At 46.9% G+C, this 17,373-nt stretch overlaps 1 protein-coding gene across 4 annotated transcripts in view; it reads left to right on the top strand.

The window, feature by feature from the left end:
• The window catches only part of PRKN (parkin RBR E3 ubiquitin protein ligase), a 1,383,066-nt gene that overhangs the window by 1,337,402 nt on the left and 28,291 nt on the right, over positions 1-17,373 (top strand). For all 4 annotated transcript variants that reach the window (XM_050789300.1, XM_050789297.1, XM_050789298.1 and 1 more), the window contains one exon: positions 5,854-5,937. In XM_050789300.1, coding sequence (XP_050645257.1) covers positions 5,854-5,937 — 84 coding nt within the window. The remainder of the gene's footprint in view (positions 1-5,853; positions 5,938-17,373) is intronic.

Genomic DNA, 17,373 nt, shown 5'->3' with positions numbered 1-17,373 from the left:
ACATGATTTCACAGATTCCAGTGTGCTATTCTTTTATATGTTGCCTAGGGCCAAGATTTTACTCATCCTAAAAGTAAATACTCAACACATATTAGTTGCAAGGCAAAAATATTACTTCCGTGTTAAGAATCGTTTAGCTACTATGCAATAGAAAAAAACTGACTTATTGAATTTAGCCTTTATTAAATAGTTTTTTTAAAATTCTATACCTCCTTTTAGGCATTTAGGATAAGCTGATGACTAGAGTCATCGGTGGCACCAAGCTTTTAAGCTTGAAAACATACCAAGGAGAATGTATTAGGTAACCACATTCATTGTCAAATAAAAGGAAACCACCACACTATTGGAAGTGGTGAACTTTCTCCTGGTGTTGAATTCTGAGAAGAATTTGCCATATGGCTGCCTGGAATTTAAAATATATATATACACACACACATAAATATTTAGAGAGAGAGGTTTGAACTATAATTTTGCAAATAACAGGGAAAGTTTAAATAGTTTTCATTACATCAGTTCTTTTGCAAAAGATTGGGAATAAAGTGACCTTGTTAAATTTTTTCTTTTTTCTTTTTTTTTTTTTTTTTGGGAGACAGAGTCTTGCCCTGTTGCCCAGGCTGGAGTGCAATGGTGCAATCTTGGCTCACTGCAACCTCTGCCTCCTGGGTTCAAATGATTCTCCTGCCTTAGCCTCCCAAGTAGCTGGGATTACAGGTGCCTGCCACCATGCCCAGCCAATTTTTGTATTGGTAGCTCACACCTGTAATCCCAGCACTTTGGGAGGCCAAGGCATGTGGATCGCGAGGTCAGGAGTTCGAGGCCAGCTTGGCCAAGATGGTGAAACCCCACCTCTATTAAAATAAATTTTTTCTATAGGAGCTTTATCTGCCAGAGCTTCACCAGAGAGACCAGACCAGCAGGATGCTTATATCAAATATATATACACATACACACATATATGCATATGTATGTGTAGATCCCTACATGTATACATGCAGGCACACATTGTATCTATATGTGTATATATACACATATATATGGAGAGATTTACAGGAAGGAAATGGCTTACATGGTTTCAGGGCTGGGTAGGCACCTCCTAAATCCACAGGGCGGCCATCAGGAAGGGCAGGCTGGAACTCTTGGGCACAGCCTGATGCTGCTGTCCACAGGTGAAATCTCTTCTTCCTCAGGGAAGCCTCAGTTGTGCTCTTAGGCCTTTCCACAGATTGAATCCGGTCCCTTCAGATTATCTAGGATAATCTCTCTTACTTAAAATCAATTGATTATAGATCCTAATCACATCTACAAGATACCTTCACAGGAACACCTAGCTTAGTGTCTGCTTGAGTAACTGAGGACCATAGCCTAGCCAAGTTGATACATAAAACTCTCATCACAGGAACTGTAATACAGTCCATGTATTTGATTGCCTTCTAATCAAACCTATAAAGGAATAGACTTTAGAGAGCCAATGAAATAAGTATGTGGGCCAGGCGCGGTGGCTCACGCCTGTAATCCCAGCACTTTGGGAGGCCGAGGCAGGCGGATCACGAGGTCAGGAGATGAGACCATCCTGGCTAACACAGTGAAACCCCATCTCTACTAAAAATACAAAAAACTTAGCCGGGCGTGGTGGCGGACACCTGTAGTCCCAGCTACTGGGGAGGCTGAGGCAGGAGAATGGCGTGAACCCGGGAGACGGAGCTTGCAGTGAGCCAAGATCGCACCACTGCACTCCAGCCTGGGCGACAGAGTGAGACTCTGTCTCAAAAACAAAAGAAAGAAAGAAAGAAAGAAAGAAGTATGTATTACTTTTATAATTGTTTAAAGACATTTAAAATTTCTCAAAAAAAAAAAAACTATATAGAAATGGGTGACATTTGTTAGATCCACCACAAGAGAAGATAATCCTGAAAATGTATATGGTACAAGCAATACTCCATGTTTGCTGGTATACTAACTTCCATTCGGTTAATGTTTACTCATAAGGTTTGGAGAGGTATCATACAGCTTAAGGGAGCCTCAGCAAATGTGAGACCATTTTTAAGTAAGAGCAAATCCCCAGGTAAATTTCAGCCTTCTACACGGTTGGTTAAAGATGGATCCAGGCGCCCCAGATATGAGACATGCAGGTCAGCAGAATGGATGTGAAAATGTTGGAGCTAGGTCTGCTTTCTTCCCCGGCAAGCTTTTTCTCTGGAAACAGCTATGCCACGGGAAACGTTTGCAAACTGGTCCGAACACTGTCTCAAGAAGGAGTTTTGTATCTGCCTAACCCAGAGTTCCCCAGAATTCTGTTCACCATGCCCTTAGCAGCTCAGTACATTTTTCACGGCATTTCTAGGCCAAAAGAAATGCCTAACAGTTGTGGCTATGAAAGATTTTGTACCACAGAGCATAATACGAATTAATGTCATAACAACTTAATACTTACCTGAAATGATAAGCCACATAAATGGAAGGAAAAAAATAGCTTTATTTTATTCTTAAAAATAATCACATCTTGGCCAGGTGCGGTGGCTCATGTCTGTAATCCCAGCACTTTGGAAGGCCGAGGCAGACGGATCACCTGAGGTCAGGAGTTTGAGACCAACCTGACCAACACGGTGAAATCCCATCTTTACTAAAAATACAAAAATTAGCCGGGTGTGGTGGCAGGCGCCTATAGTCCCAGCTACTTGGGAGGCTGAGACAGGAGAATTGCTTGAACCCGGGAGGCAAGAGGTTGCAAGGAGCCGAGATGGTGCCACTGCACTCCAGCCTGGGCAACAGTGCAAGACTCTGTTCCAATCAATCAATCAATCAATCAATCACATATTTGTTCCAAATGGATGTTTACATGGCACTTACTATCCTGGTAACTTCCAAAAACCCAGCTTTGCAAAGATACAATGTCACCAAAAGGAAAGTGGCACAATCTACATTAACACTGGGAACTACCTTGAGTTAATAAATCACATAGTATTCATCAGCCACACTGTGTTTTACTTCAAATTCTAGAATATCCCAGAGCACCCCTGTGAGTTTGTTATGGTACCACAGGGCACGCTGGTGTGTAGCCTGAGAACTGAAGGTTGAGAGTCTTGAGTTCTGGATAATGTAATTGAAAACCCAAACATTTTCAAGATCAAATCAGACCTTCTAGACGTTTCCCCATTGCACATGAGACAGATTCATGTTACTTAATTGGGAAGGACCACTGCATGATAGATCTAAATTTAAATTATACTTTGAATAGCAGCAAATTAGCCAGTGCGTTCCTGTGAAGTCATCACCGGAATATTCCTGCAGCATTTGCTTGCCTTTTGCCATGCTAAAATGGGGAGGCTTTCATTTGATACGCTCTTCCCTTTCTGTTATTTCTCAATAGTCCATTCTTTGTAGTACTGGTGTGAAAGGGAATTTAATGTCTTTGTGTCAGGAAAGGCCTATTTATTCTGACAAACTGATCAACCTCCAGGGTGTTCCTCTACCATGAAACTGATTTTATATCTCATCCACAAGCTAATAAGATGTGAAGCGTTTTCCCTTTCACACCAACGGATCAGATTTGCTTCTCTAGAAAGCAGTGGGCTGAGACCCCATTGCCAGCTCCCTGATTGGGCCTTCCGTCCACATTTTTCCAACAAAGCATGTAAGAGCAGAGGAATGAGTGTGAGGCAGACCCAAGTATTAACAGATAAATGTTTTCAAAAATAGAAGAAAATCCTAGAACCCAACTCACTATTCAGTGAATTCGCTTTTAGTTCAGAGAAAATAAGATGTCAGAAGCTGAAACCAGGTAATGTTGGTGATTTGCGTGAGGACATTCTGACATACACACGCTCTCCCACCAACCTTTAAATAAAGTTTACATTTCACTAAATTTGAGTTCAGTCTCTCTGCTATGAGAAGAAATAAGAATATAATATGCTAAAAGTGATGACTTGAAGATCAATTGTAGCATATCTCTGAAGAGATTATTTCCCTGTAAAATTATCGCAGTTCTTCTCCATGTGGGCATCTCATGGGCTGTTGAGCTTCCTTACCATATGGCAGCTGGGCTTCAAGAGCAAGTGTCCCAACAGGAAATGGAAGCTTCTGGTTTCTTGAGGCCTGGGCCTAGAAAGTGGTACACCATCATTTCTACCATATTCTAGTAGTCAAGTACTCAACACATCTGGCTGTCAGCAGAAGAGACATAAAGCCCACCTCTCAAGGGAAAGAGGATACTGTCAGTTTGCCTCTATGCTCCAAGACCACCACTATCATCCACACACCATACTTGTGGATGGCACTCTCTTCTCTGCTGAAATGCCTTCTCTGAATACAGTTTCTGCTGTGGGAGATGTTGCCCACAACTTATTAAGCAATTTGCATTGAAAGAAACCAGTTTTCTGGTGAGGAAACTCCTTCCTCCGAAATGGAGTAGGAGCAAAATAGTCCCTGACTGGCCTCATCTCCTTAAAGTTTAGAACACATTGTATGCTGTGTTTGCAGTCACTCAGCATGTGCTATCTCCCTGCCTCTCCCAAGGGTCATATAAGATAGCTATCACTGTTATCCTGGCATTTCCGAGGGGAAAACCAAGGCACAGAAACCGTTCCCAAGGTGTTTCAGGTGGCAGGGGATGGGAGGATGACTCCAGTCCGGTGTGTTCCACTGCTGACCCACAACTCAACCGTGACAGCAACTTCAGAGCATGGCTGGTGGCGATGAGAATGGGATGTGCTTTCTGGAGGGGTCCATGGATCCCAGACAGACAGCCCTGAATGAGCCTGGCTGGCATTCACTCTTCCAGCTTTCTTCTTTGTAAAATGGCAGGTAGAGGGCATTGGTCCCTTGGGCATCTTCAGTCCCATGGTGAATGCTGCTTATCATCTCTCAGTCCGTATGTCTCTGTCCTAGTCTCCTCTTCCTGTAAGGACACTAGTCAGATTGAATAAGGCCTCCCCTAACAACCTCATCTTCCCTTTACCACTTTAAAGGCGCTATCTCCAAATATAGTTACTTTCTGAGGTCCTGCTTCCACCTATCAATTATAGGTGGAACCGACCATTTACAAATTTCTACAATAGGCTTTCAATACAAAAGTAAGTCCACTGACATGGGCATATAAATCTTCTGTGAATGCAAACAAATATTGAATGTGAATGTCTTGAATGAAGTTTTTTTCCTTACATTCTAATACCAGTTAAACTTTGCTGTGGGTATCTATTTGCATTATTGTGTGTATTAGTCTGTTCTTACACTGCTATAAGGACATACCCGAGACTGGATAATTTATAAAGGAAAGAGGTTCAGTTGACTCACAGTTCCGCAGGGCTGAGTAGGCCTCAGGAAACTCATAATCCTGGTGGAAGGGGAAGCAAACACATCCTTCTTCACATGGTGGCAGGAAGAAGAAGAAGGAGAGCCGAGCGAAGGGGGAACCCCATTGTAAAACCATCAGATCTCGTGAGAACTCACTATCACGAGAACAGCATGAGGGAAACCATCCCCATGATTCAATTACCTCCCACCAGGTCTTTCCTATGACACACGGGGATTATGGGAACTACAGTTCAAGATGAGATTTGGGTGGGGATGCAGTAAACCATATCACTGTGTCTTCCACCAGAGTGGAAACACCTTGAGGGAAGGAAATGTGACCCGTCATCTCTGTAGCCCTGCTATGGTGCTTGGAACACTCTTGAGTAAAGAGTGAACAATCTCATCAAAATATAACTTGATTTCTCCTTGCAAAAGAAAGTAATTTGATACAGAAACTATCGCACAAGCCAAAGGAATGAATACAATGAGTTTGGAAAAGGAAAAATGTGTTATTGCCAAATGCAACCTAATGTCCCTAATTAATGGATATGTGTTCTTTTGCAGTTTGCCTTCTGCCGGGAGTGTAAAGAAGCGTACCATGAAGGGGAGTGCAGTGCCCTATTTGAAGCCTCAGGAACAACTACTCAGGTACAGAATGCCCTACTCATTCCTCCAAGCAGGGCTCCGGACACGGTGGGGGACTGGAGCTGTTTCCTGGAGATCATGGAGAGTTCCACTCTGAAAAAGCAAGAAGCAGACTGGTAGCTGACAGCCATGGGAATAGGGCCCTGGCTTCTCCCAGAATGACTCCCCTCCTTGGGGCACACTGTAGACTTCCTAATGGCCATTTGGGGCGCATCCAAAATAGCTTTTCCCTGGGCAGATATGGAACAGGGATAAGGCATGTGAACGTTTTCAAGGAAGTCTTTAGAGGGGAAATAAAACAACTTAACAGTCTCTAAATCAGAGAAATCAATGCTAACTCTACTTCAATTTCTTTAATGCCCTAGTTTAGAATCTCTGGTGAAAATACCTCTACGAGTGGCGTGTACAGAAGGATTATATTATGTAAGGATATCATTGTCTTTTAGCAGCATCATGCCCTATGCTCACTGGTGTTTCAGTCCTCATTAAGTAAAGAATGTGTTGACTGAGCCTCACTCTCTAAGGTGCTATCTCAGTCTTAGGAAAATGCAAATACATTTTATTTTATTTATTAATTAGGATCAACAAAACCTTCAGGGAAAAAGAGTAAAAACGTCATCACAGTAGATGAATTTGCTCATTATTTTTCTCTCAATGTAGATGTCAACAAGGGTTTAAACCCCATAACTTTGCACATAAATCCTTTAGTCATTTTACTGATAGGAACCTAGTAAACAGACATAGAAATCCCAGAACATTTTGATTTTACAGTACAGAATGTTAAAGATCTGAATGCTCTAAAATCAGAGGATAAGTGTATCCCTATATGGAATTCTGCAGATGAGTTTATCCAATATTAGCGTAACTAAATAAATAGAACTGGTGAATTTGGGTCTTCTTATCTGCTCCTAAATTGCCAGCCATGAGCATATGAGTGGATTTAGGACTGAGTTGCCATTTCCATAGCCCAGGCAGCAAATGCTCCTTCTGTTGATTTTATTTTGGCTCAGGGACATACAAATGCGAGCTTACCAGGTACTGACAGCAGAAGCAATAATGGCCCGGAGACCCCTGCCTTAGGACTGCTGTAGTGGAGGCAGGGACACCTGAGGCTCTGGGAAACGGAGTCAGTCTAGCAATTTACATCCATATGCTCTGAGACTGCAAACATGGCAGAGGCTTCCACGAAGATACACTCTGGCATCTACAGTATTTATTTGGAAACAGTAGCTGTTAGGGAAAGAAGAGCATTGCTTAACCTAAAGCCATCTAGGCGCCTGATCCTCCCTCTAATCTCATTCATTCTTCAGTCAAGAGGAACCATCCAGCCTTGGTGTTAAAGATTGAGGTAGCCCAAATTAAATGTTTTTAAATTACTAAAACCTTAATATTGGATTCAGAAAAATAGGAAAAAGAAAGTTAGAGATGACCTAAACCATAGATGTCCAAATATCAAGGGAACTGTGTCTGCAAACAATGTCAATTAGCAGACATTAAATTGAGCATTTGGGTGGGTCAAGCAGCTGCTGGACTCTCTAGAAAAATGCATTGAAAAGTATATTTCCCAGCAGGGTGCGGTGGCTTATGCCTGTAATCCCAGCACTTTGGGAGGCTGAGGTGGGTGGATCATGAGGTCAAGAGATCAAGATAAGCTTGGCCAACATGGTGAAACCCCCGTCTCTACTAAAAATACAAAAATTAGCTGGGTGTGGTGGCACACACCTGTAATCCCAGTTACTCAGGAGGCTGAGGCAGGAGAATCGCTTGAACCCGGGAGGTGGAGCTTGCAGTGAGCCGAGATTGCACCACTGCACTCCAGCCTGATGACAGAGGGAGACTCTGTCTCAAAAAAAAAAAAAAGAAAAGAAAAAGAAAAGAAAAGTGTATTTCCCTTCAGAGGCTCATAGGGGAGCCATGGGGGGAGATTTGCTGGAAAATGAATATCGTAATTATGGTAATATGCTAAACCAAAGCTTAGCAACTCTATAGCTTTACATAAAACACATCTAGGCTTCCCTGGAGAAGTCACAGAAGATGGGTCAGAGTTTGTCAGGACAGCAGGACGGTGTGGTAAAGGACATTCCAGCAGAGGGTGCCACATGGGCAAAGTTGCGGGGGCCAGAACCTCTTCAACCAGACTGTGCCCTCTGCGCCCCTGCGTCTCCAGGCCCAAGATGACATCTGCTGCACAGACGTTTAATAGATGGTTTGTTGAGTGATGGTAGCATCTATAAAGAAAGAGACATTATTTCATTTTTTTTGAACCAGGGTCTCACTGTGTTGCCCAGGCTGGAGTGCAGCGGTGCGATCTTGGCTCACTGCAGACTCCTTATCCTTGGCTCAGGCAACCCTCCCACCTCAGCCTCCCGACTAGCTGGAACTGCAGGCACACACCACCACACCAGGCTACTCTTTGTATTTTTCATAGAGACAGGGTTTCAGCATGTTGCCCAGGCTGGTCTTGAACTCCTGACCTCAAGCAAGCCTCCCAAAGTGCTGAGATGACAGGCGTGAGCCACTGCGCCCCATGAGACATTATTTCATTCATTCAACAAATACGCATTAAACACCCATAATATGTTAGGCATGGTTCTAGGCCCTCAGAACAAGAAGCAAGACAACATCCCTGCTCCCATGAAGTTTCTGTGGCTTCAATAGATGCCGCAGAGGTTGCCCGAGCAACTGATATGATAGGAATTCTGAGGAGGTATAGTCAATCCACGTCAGGGTCATCCCAGAAAGAACTCAGAGCGAAGCAGCCCTGCAGTTAGAGCCCCCAGGATATGAGGCCCTTCCTGCTTCTAGTTCCTAATCACAGCCTCCAATTCCTCTTATTTGAAAACAAAGCAAACCAACCAGCCAAATTAAAAAGATATCTGCTAGTGAACAGTTGCCAGAGAACAGAAAGCAACTAATTGGAGTCTTCACTGCCATGTTTTCCTACATCTCTGATTTGATCAGGGTCCCTCGGGAGAGAGAAGCCAACCCACATGGGCACAGGAAGAGACATTAATGGAAGGGATGACCATAGAGGCGAGCTGGGGCCACAGGAACCATTCGCAGGGCCTCGGGCCTCGGAGCGAGCATCAGTGGGTAGCCATGGCCACCCCAGGCCTGCAGAGGCAGGGGGAGGAAGGGTTCTGTGAACCCCATGAGCTGCAGCCGTGGAAAAGGGGCCTTGTGACAGGAGGTATCATCAAGGGGCATCCAGCATTGCCCGGAAATAGCCCCACAGCAGGAAGGGAGCGAGCACGGACATCCTGCCTCCTGCCTCCTGCCTCCTGCCTCCTGCCATCCGATCTCTTGCTAATGTCTCCCACGGGCCATACACAAGGCCGGAAGCCAGACACAGGGGATCTTAGGGGAACAGCCCATGGGAGTCAGCCTTCCAGATGAAAAGCAGAGAAGGGGAAGAATACAGAATCACCAGCACCTTCTCTATGAGCGAATTTACCAATCTTCCCAAGTTTCCTTATTTCAACCATAGCTGCTCTCGGATGTGGGAAGGCACGAACCAAACAAGCTATTTCTTCAAATTTCATGACCCAATTCGATTTGATAACAGAATGAAGGGTTTTTATTTTCATAGAGCTGGCTTATTTTCTGTTCCCTACATTTCTCTCAAGCAGCATGGTCTCCAGGAGGATGACCTCTGCAGTTTCATTGACCTGAAATCTTTGAAAGGAGGACACTCTGCACATCTCATAATAAAAACCCACTTGCAGCCTCCCTTGGAACGGAAGGCTTTAGAGGTGTTCTCATGTCTGAATTTTGCTGATACTAACTAAATACCCTCATCAGCGCTCTTCACGCTTTCTTTCAATTCCATTCAGTTGCAGGGTTCTTTGCTTTGAGGCATTTGTGACTCGTTTCTCCTGTTCTTCCGTTTAGCGTTGATTGGTTTCTGTTCTTGCACATTACATTCTCCAGCCAGGCGAGCCCATTTCTCTTGGGTCCCAATGAGCTTTTCCTATCAGTTAGACTATTGGACCTAAAACTTAATGCATTTTTTGATTAACGCAATAATTTTTTTTAAGCAAACTCAACAATTGGATTTAAATTGGTTTTAAAATATTGAACAAGCTTTAAGTTGAAACTGCTGGGAGTTTGGGAAAGCAGTGACAGAAGATCAATCCGTCACAGACTAATGAGAATCTAATCCCATTTGCTTTCCCTTGTTTTTCCCCGCTTGTTCTCCTCTCCATGTTCCAGTTCCTTCCGCGTATTCCCCCTGGGGACTTGCTAATAACTACACACTTGCTCTTGCAAACCACATAAATTGATTCATTCTCCCAGTGGTTCTAAGTAGTTGATGTTCCTCTCCCTATTCAACAGGAGGGCAGACTGAGACTTCCAGATTTTTAGAGGTGCTACCTAAAGCCACAGGGGAGATCTATTTCAGTGGCTATACTTGATCTAAGTAGTTGGGGAACAGCAACTGCTGTCTTTAATATATCTACAGTGTCTGAGGGGAATGTGCCCATGCCTGCCTACCAACCATGCCTCCTGCTCAACCTTCTAGGCCCAGATCATGTTACCTCCTCCTGGAAGCCATCTGCCCTCCCCGCTACGTCCTATAAGCTTTCAGACAACTGTACATTCTGATACATTCGTCACATTGAAATATCGTTTCCCTGTCTCTTCACAAAAAGTCTAGGCTTTGTTAGTGCAGGGTTTGTGCCTATTGCATCCTGTATCCTTCAGTGCCTGGCACAGAGTAGGTGCTCATTAAGTGTTTATTGAATGAATGACAAATCCCTCCTTCATCCACACATGTCCCTCCCTACCATGAAGCTGGGTAAGTACTGGAGAAGAATGGACAGTAGCTTCAGGGCTGGATTATGTCTCAGCAATATTTTGAATCACGAGAGAAAATTAGATTTTCACAGTAAACCTCAGTTCCTTCCATCTGCCTCCTAAATTAGAAAAACAAACCCAGCATTTGCTTGGGACAAATATAATAAGGTGCACTTGTGTGGTGCTTGTTTACAAAGCACTTTCAAATACACAGTCTTATTCTGAGCCTTATCTCAAGTTTTTGTGATAGATTTTTGTCCATAGGCAAGGGAGAGGGAGGGAGAGTGGCCACCCAGGGGCATAGAGTTGACAAGCCCCAGACCATTCTTTTACCCAGGTCTTTGGGAACTGCACCAGCCAGCACTGATGACCATTCCAGTCCCAGTGAAGCAGAAATGTGCTTCCATTCTTCTTACTGGTCACTCTGCCTTTTGAAAGAGGGGGATAAGCGGGCTGTTGTTGGCTTGTCAAACACAATACCAGGGATGGCCAACTCAGATGTCAACAGCAACACAACCCTTAAATGAATGAGGCAGACCTGCAGCCTACTTCATGGACCTGTCAATATTTTGATAAGGATGCAAAGATACATTTCATTTTCTTCTGCTTTTCCTATTAAAACAAACAGAACAACAACAAAAACATCGACACAAAAGCCTGCAAGCATAATGACAGAGCCCCGTGACGGGGTTGGGGGCGGGGGTCTGTGGCAAGCTGAGTGGGCATGGCTTGTTGTGGGGGGGTTGGGGGAACACCTGTTGCACAGCTCCCCAGTTCAGGTCCATGTTTACCCAGCGGAAATGTGAGCCCAATGGTACTAGGCCTTCCAGTGTGATTTTGTGATGTCAGTATAAAATCCATGTGTTTTTGTTAAGTGTCTTTATTTTTAAATGTTGAGAATTAACATTTTTTTAAAAATCTTAAACACATCTATAAGTGGAATTTTGGCTGCAACGTTGTGTTACACTTCCTACATTATGTGCCTTTGAACCTCATTTCGACTGTGAATTTCTTACAATTAGTCGAAAGAAGGAAGAAGAAGGATGCTCAGTACACATTTATAAAGCACCTTTTATTACCATGCATAGTACTAGGCATTTTGGATACAATATTAAAGATAGACTTGGTGGGAGGCTGAGGCAGAAGAATTGCTTGAAGCTGGGAGGCGGAGGTTACAGTGAGCCAAGATCGCACCACTGCACTCCCGCCTGGGCGACAGTGCAAGAAACCGTCTTAAAAAAAAAAAAAAAAAAAAGGATAGACTTGGACTTGGCCTCTGTTCTCATAGGGTTTGTAATCTAGTGAGGTAGAAACACAGTTTGGCAAACAATTAAAATGTTGTATGCTACGAGGCACAAGAGAGAAAGTTCAGGATGCTCTGGAAGCATAAAAGTGGGACCTGACCAGTTCTCCATGGGGCTGGAGGAATTGTTCATTGGAAGAAGTGAAATTTGAGACCTACAGGGATGAGCTCTTCAGGCAAGGAAGGAACTTACCGGTGTCCTAAGCAAAGGGACAAGGTGTGCAAAGTTCTGGAGACGAACGCGAATGACATTTTCAGGGAGGCAGAAGACACTCCCTTCATTGTACCATAAAGTGATGGTGGCTGTGGCCACAGACTAGGCTGGAGATGGAGCCAGGAAATGCAGGGCCTTATCAGTCACAGGCAGGAGCTTGGAATTTAGGGCAGTGAGAAGGCATTTGGAGATTATTTGTAAGGTTGACATCATCAGATGGGTGCTTTCGAAAGATCTCTGGCTGTCATATGAAAAACACTTAGAGAATTGTAATAGTTCGTGTTTTCCAGGAAGAAAAACCCTGAGATGCTTGAGATTTGAGTGCAGACTGTGTACTGGAGGGTGCCATGGGGAGTCGCACGAAGCAGACTGAAGGAAGGCTGAACTGTTATGTAGCTGCCACAGCAGGTCCTAGAAGGAGCCCCGGAGCTGGATGAGTCTTCTGAGTTGTTCTGCATGGACACAGAGTGGTCAGGCCTTACATCCCCATGCACAGGCCAGGTTTTCGATGTGGGCTTCCCCCAGAAGGAAAAATGGCCTTGGATGAAGCAGGCTTCTTCAGCTGGGGGCACTTCCCGAGTGGAGACTTGGCAGAGAGCTGTCTGCTGCGGACACACCCAGCAGCAGGCATATCAGTCCTGGAGGAGGGGTCTGGCCAGCCTCACAGCATCTGCTGCAGTCTGCCCCTTGCACTGCCTGGAGACATTTGCTTGTGGAATGAGAGAGACTGGAGAAATGTACAAATGGAAGGTTAGCAGGGTAAACTATATATAGCTCATGCTGCCACAGCTGGTCTTGAAGTTGCAGCTGACTCCCACTGACTTCCTTCTCTCCTACTTATTCTAGATTCCCCTTGCCCTCAGAGAAGACCTCTAGGTGGCTTACCTGGTAGGGTGACACAGACATCATCCCTGATGGGTCCAGGCTCCTCGGTGCCATTCTAAAGCCATGACTACTGAATGATTTGCTATTAACATTGGGCAAGGGAGGACCAAGAGATGCCACAGTGACCCACCTGGGTGCCAAATGCATTCTTCTCATTTAAATATCCCATCCTATCACTGCAGCCCTGCCTGCTCCTGAGAGTCAGTTATCCCTTCCAGGATGGCAACTCCGTTTCTAGCCCGCTAATCACTTAGCAAATGCAACATGAAGCAACCAGAACCCTTGCTGTGTTCTCCGGCAGAAGTACTCTATGCTGGAAGCCAGGGCCCCTGTATATGTAAGGCCAGGTTGCACAGATGGAGAGCACAAACTCCAAGTGGGCCACTGGGAGCGAGAAGTGGAGCCATTCGTCCTTCCACCCCTTGATTCCGGAACCACTGCGTTCTACCTGCTGGAGACACACCCTGCACCGTGGTAGTTGTTGATTCAGAGTGTAAACCTCACCTTAGTGGACAGCGCCCACATCACAGTGCAGCTCCAGCAGCATTGTGCAAGCCTGGTCCATCCGTCTCATCAGGTCAACAGCTTCTGGGCAGTAGGATGTGTAACAGGACCAGTGTTCCCATGGGCGTGTGCCCACTGGGACACGATGCAGTGTCACGCAGGGTGCTGGTAACCTGCAGATGCTAAAGCTAGCTAAGGTTCTGTTGCCAAGAAAGGCAAACCCACACCCAGAATAGGAGTCACTTCCTGTCAAGATGGAGTGTCTTCATCTTCCCCGGTGTCAGTGTGATCCACGTGACACCCACTGGCCAGTTAGTCGGTCTCCTCGAGGACTGGAGGACACACAGGCTCTTGGTTGCCGGCAGGTTGAATGTTGGCAGTGTGGCAGACAGGGGGATGCCCGAGCTGGGGGACCTGGCAGGGCTTCACCTCACCACCACGCTTGCTCCACACAGGAGTGCCCTAGCCCAGGACTGCTGTGGCCAGTGGCGGAGGCTGGCAGTGGTCCACTGACTGGATCGCTCCATCTGCTTGTTGAAGTGCTGTCCCGTGAGCTCTGCCGTGCTGTGCAAACATGCTGACGTGTCCTGCCCCTCCCACGGGTCTGTCCATGTGCCTGGTCTGCAGAGCTCCTTGTCTCACCTGTCCTCAGTCTTCCAGATTTTATCCGTCCCTGCCCTTAAGGAGGCTGCCAAGACGTTTGCCACTGCTTAAGTGCTTGTATCTATTCCTAACTCGGGACTCTTTCCTTTCTACACACAGTCCACTGTCAGTTGCTGCCTCATCTGTTTGGGCTGCTGTCACTCAATACCGTAGACTGGCTGGCTTATAAACAATACACTTTTATTCCTTGCAGTTCTGGAGGCTTGGAAGTCAAAGATGAACTCACTAGCAGATGTGGGGTCTCATGACGGAGCACTTGTTGGTTTGTAGATGACGTCTTCTAGCCATGCCCTCACATGGTGGAAGGGGCAAGGCGGCTCTCTGGGGCCTCACAGGATGCGAGGTGACTGGTTAATGCCCTCTCTTTATAAGGGCACTAATCCCATCCTGAGGGCTTTTACTTGTGAGCCAATCACCTGCAAAGGCCTCACCTCCTAATCCCACCACCTCGGCGATTAGGTTTCAACATAGGAATCCGGTGAGACAGAAACACTCGAACCATAGCCGTTGCGATGCCCAAGGCTCTGCCTATTGACAGGGTCTCCCCTCGCCATTCTCTTTCAACCGTAAAGAGGGTTACAGGATAGCGATGGTGCATTTTTGGCTTGCAGCCATATGTTAAGCTAACTCAATTGTGAACCAAGCTTGGATCCCTTGCTGTGTCATAGGGAATCCTCCCAGCCCTGCCATCACCACCGTGGGGCCATAATTGTGAGCCCAAGGAGAGGCAGTCACACCACAGTGTGGATGGCACGGGGGTCTGAGGCCCTGCTTGTGCAGCTCGCTCATGCACCACGGGCCTGCTTGGGCCTGGTTCTGGTCCTGGGTGCCGCACTTCTGTCTTATGACGGATTGCTGCACAGATACTCCAACTCCACAGGGCTCAGTAGCATGCCAGGGGCTCTTTTTCAAATGGTCCATTGTTCTCAGCTGCTGAACCCCCAAAATCTTTACTGGGATGCTCTTACTGGCCCATGTGACCTCTTTTCCCTCCACAGACACCTGGAATCCACAGGGCCTGCCTGTGTGCACAGCCACAGAGACAGGGCGCTTGCATGCCCCCTGGCCCTGCCCTTTGCTCCTCGGGGCCCCACTCAGCTTCCAGCACTTTCTCCCAACAGCGACAGGCTCCTCTCTGGCCACTGGCCGGAGGGATTCCAGCTCTAACTCCATTTTAGAGTTTGCTTCCTAGGACTGTCTGGGCACCAAGTGTCACAGGTTATAGGTTCCCAGGAAAACAGGCTCTGAGACTTGCAGGCAGGGGATGTCTCAGGGATGCTCTCAACAGCACCTTCAGGAAGAGAAGGAAGCAGGGTTGGGCAGAGGCGGAATCCACCTGCAGTGCGGTTGCCACAGAAGACTGAGAGGAGCCAGAGGTAGGAGGCTGGAGGTGGGCCCTTCACATCCACCCTCCACCACTGGGCGTGAGCTGTCCCACCACCGTGATGTGATGGTGTGACCTCATTCCCAAGGTGGTGGGGCTGGGAGCACAGCAGAGCACCCCCAAAAAGGGCCAAACCAGAAACCCATCAGGTGCCAGGAGTCCGGCCAGGGAATACAGAGGAGGGGACGGGCTTGAGGTAGGATCCGCAGAACTTGGCAGTGGATTAGAAGACAGGATGAGAGGTGACGGGTTAATGTTGATGCATGAATGTCTAGCTTGGAACGATGGTGGTGCCATTGGCTGGAAGAGGAGACAGAAACAAAAGCAGGATGTTCAGGGAGACACACGTTCCTTGTGGACATCTGAGCAGAGGGGTTCAGTGGGGAAAGGAGTGGATGCCTAGACCACCTCACAGGGGAATCTAGGCTGGAGCCAGTGATCAAGATGCGAGATTGACAATCTCCAACGAACTGCCCCTTACCCATGCTCCCCACCCCCACCCCACCTCTTCAGAGTTACAGTCCAGGAGAGGCTAGGAGGTGCACCTCCCTCCGTGGAGGACACTGAAGCAGCAGTGGCTCCGGGGAGCCGCGATCTTTTGATGTATTTTGCCCCAGCATCTCACCGCGGAGCCGTCTCTCAGCCATCGACTGCCTTCACACACAAGTGCAGTCCCAGTATTGGGAGATGGGTGTAATTTATTATTCCCGGAGATCTAGATCCCCGGTTATTTGGGAGCGTATCTTCTGAACTGCTTGTTGGTTTAAGTAAAGCAGGTTTGATGCCACTTCTCTTGAATCCGTGGCCCTGGACCCGCCGCCTAAGTGGATGTGCAGATGGTCTGGAATGGCTGTGACAGATCTCCATTAAAGCCAGCGCGTCCTTCGGGCTCGGCCTTGCACTGTGAAAAGCTGTCAGTGCCAGGACAGCACCAGACTCTCTGCAGTGCGTTTCCAAGGCACTCAGCTTGTGTGCGAAGGTTTGCTCTGGGGCAGCAGAAATGGCCCTTGGCAGGTCGTCAAAGGCCCAGTTTGATTTCCTCCTCTTCCAGGCAAGTTGCTCAAAGGCTCACAGCCTTTTCGTTGCCTGCCACTCGGGGCCAGTAAGATCTACCAAACTATAAATAATGAAATGAGTGTGTGTTTAGCCGTTCGTAAGTTGCAAAGTACTACAAAATGGTGAAACTTGGGGGTTTGGGTTTTTAAGGCTGAATGCTAAAAATGTCAGGCACTGTGGAGAGAGGAAAGGAAAGGAGAGGTAAGATTGGTTGGGATTAAAAGACAAGTGAAGGCATGCTTGCGTGTACACACACACACTGGCACCGCATGCCTGCCCTTGGAGGCCGATCATGACCATGCAGACCTGGGGCTGGGGCTCTCCAAGCACACTCCTGTACTGCAGAAACCCTTCTTCTCTTCTGGACTGTCACTCCAGCATGGCAGGGCACTCCCTGGAGTGTCAGCTTCTGGCCAGGGGCGTCCTCCCTCTGCAGGGTTCTCTCCAACCCCAGGAGTTCTTGAGGGACACAGCCTGCAGGTCCCCTGAGCTCTATCAGTGTGGAGGTTACGGCCTGCAGGTCCCCTGAGCTCTCTCACATGTAGGGGTCACGACCTGCAGGTCCCCTGTGCTCTCTCACCCGTGGGGGTCATGGCCTGCCGGTTCCCTGTGCTCTCTCACCTGCGGAGGTCA

The sequence above is a fragment of the Macaca thibetana genome, chromosome 4 (assembly GCF_024542745.1).
Source record: "Macaca thibetana thibetana isolate TM-01 chromosome 4, ASM2454274v1, whole genome shotgun sequence".
NCBI lineage: Eukaryota > Metazoa > Chordata > Mammalia > Primates > Cercopithecidae > Macaca > Macaca thibetana.
This window is presented reverse-complemented; position numbering and strand designations above follow the sequence as displayed.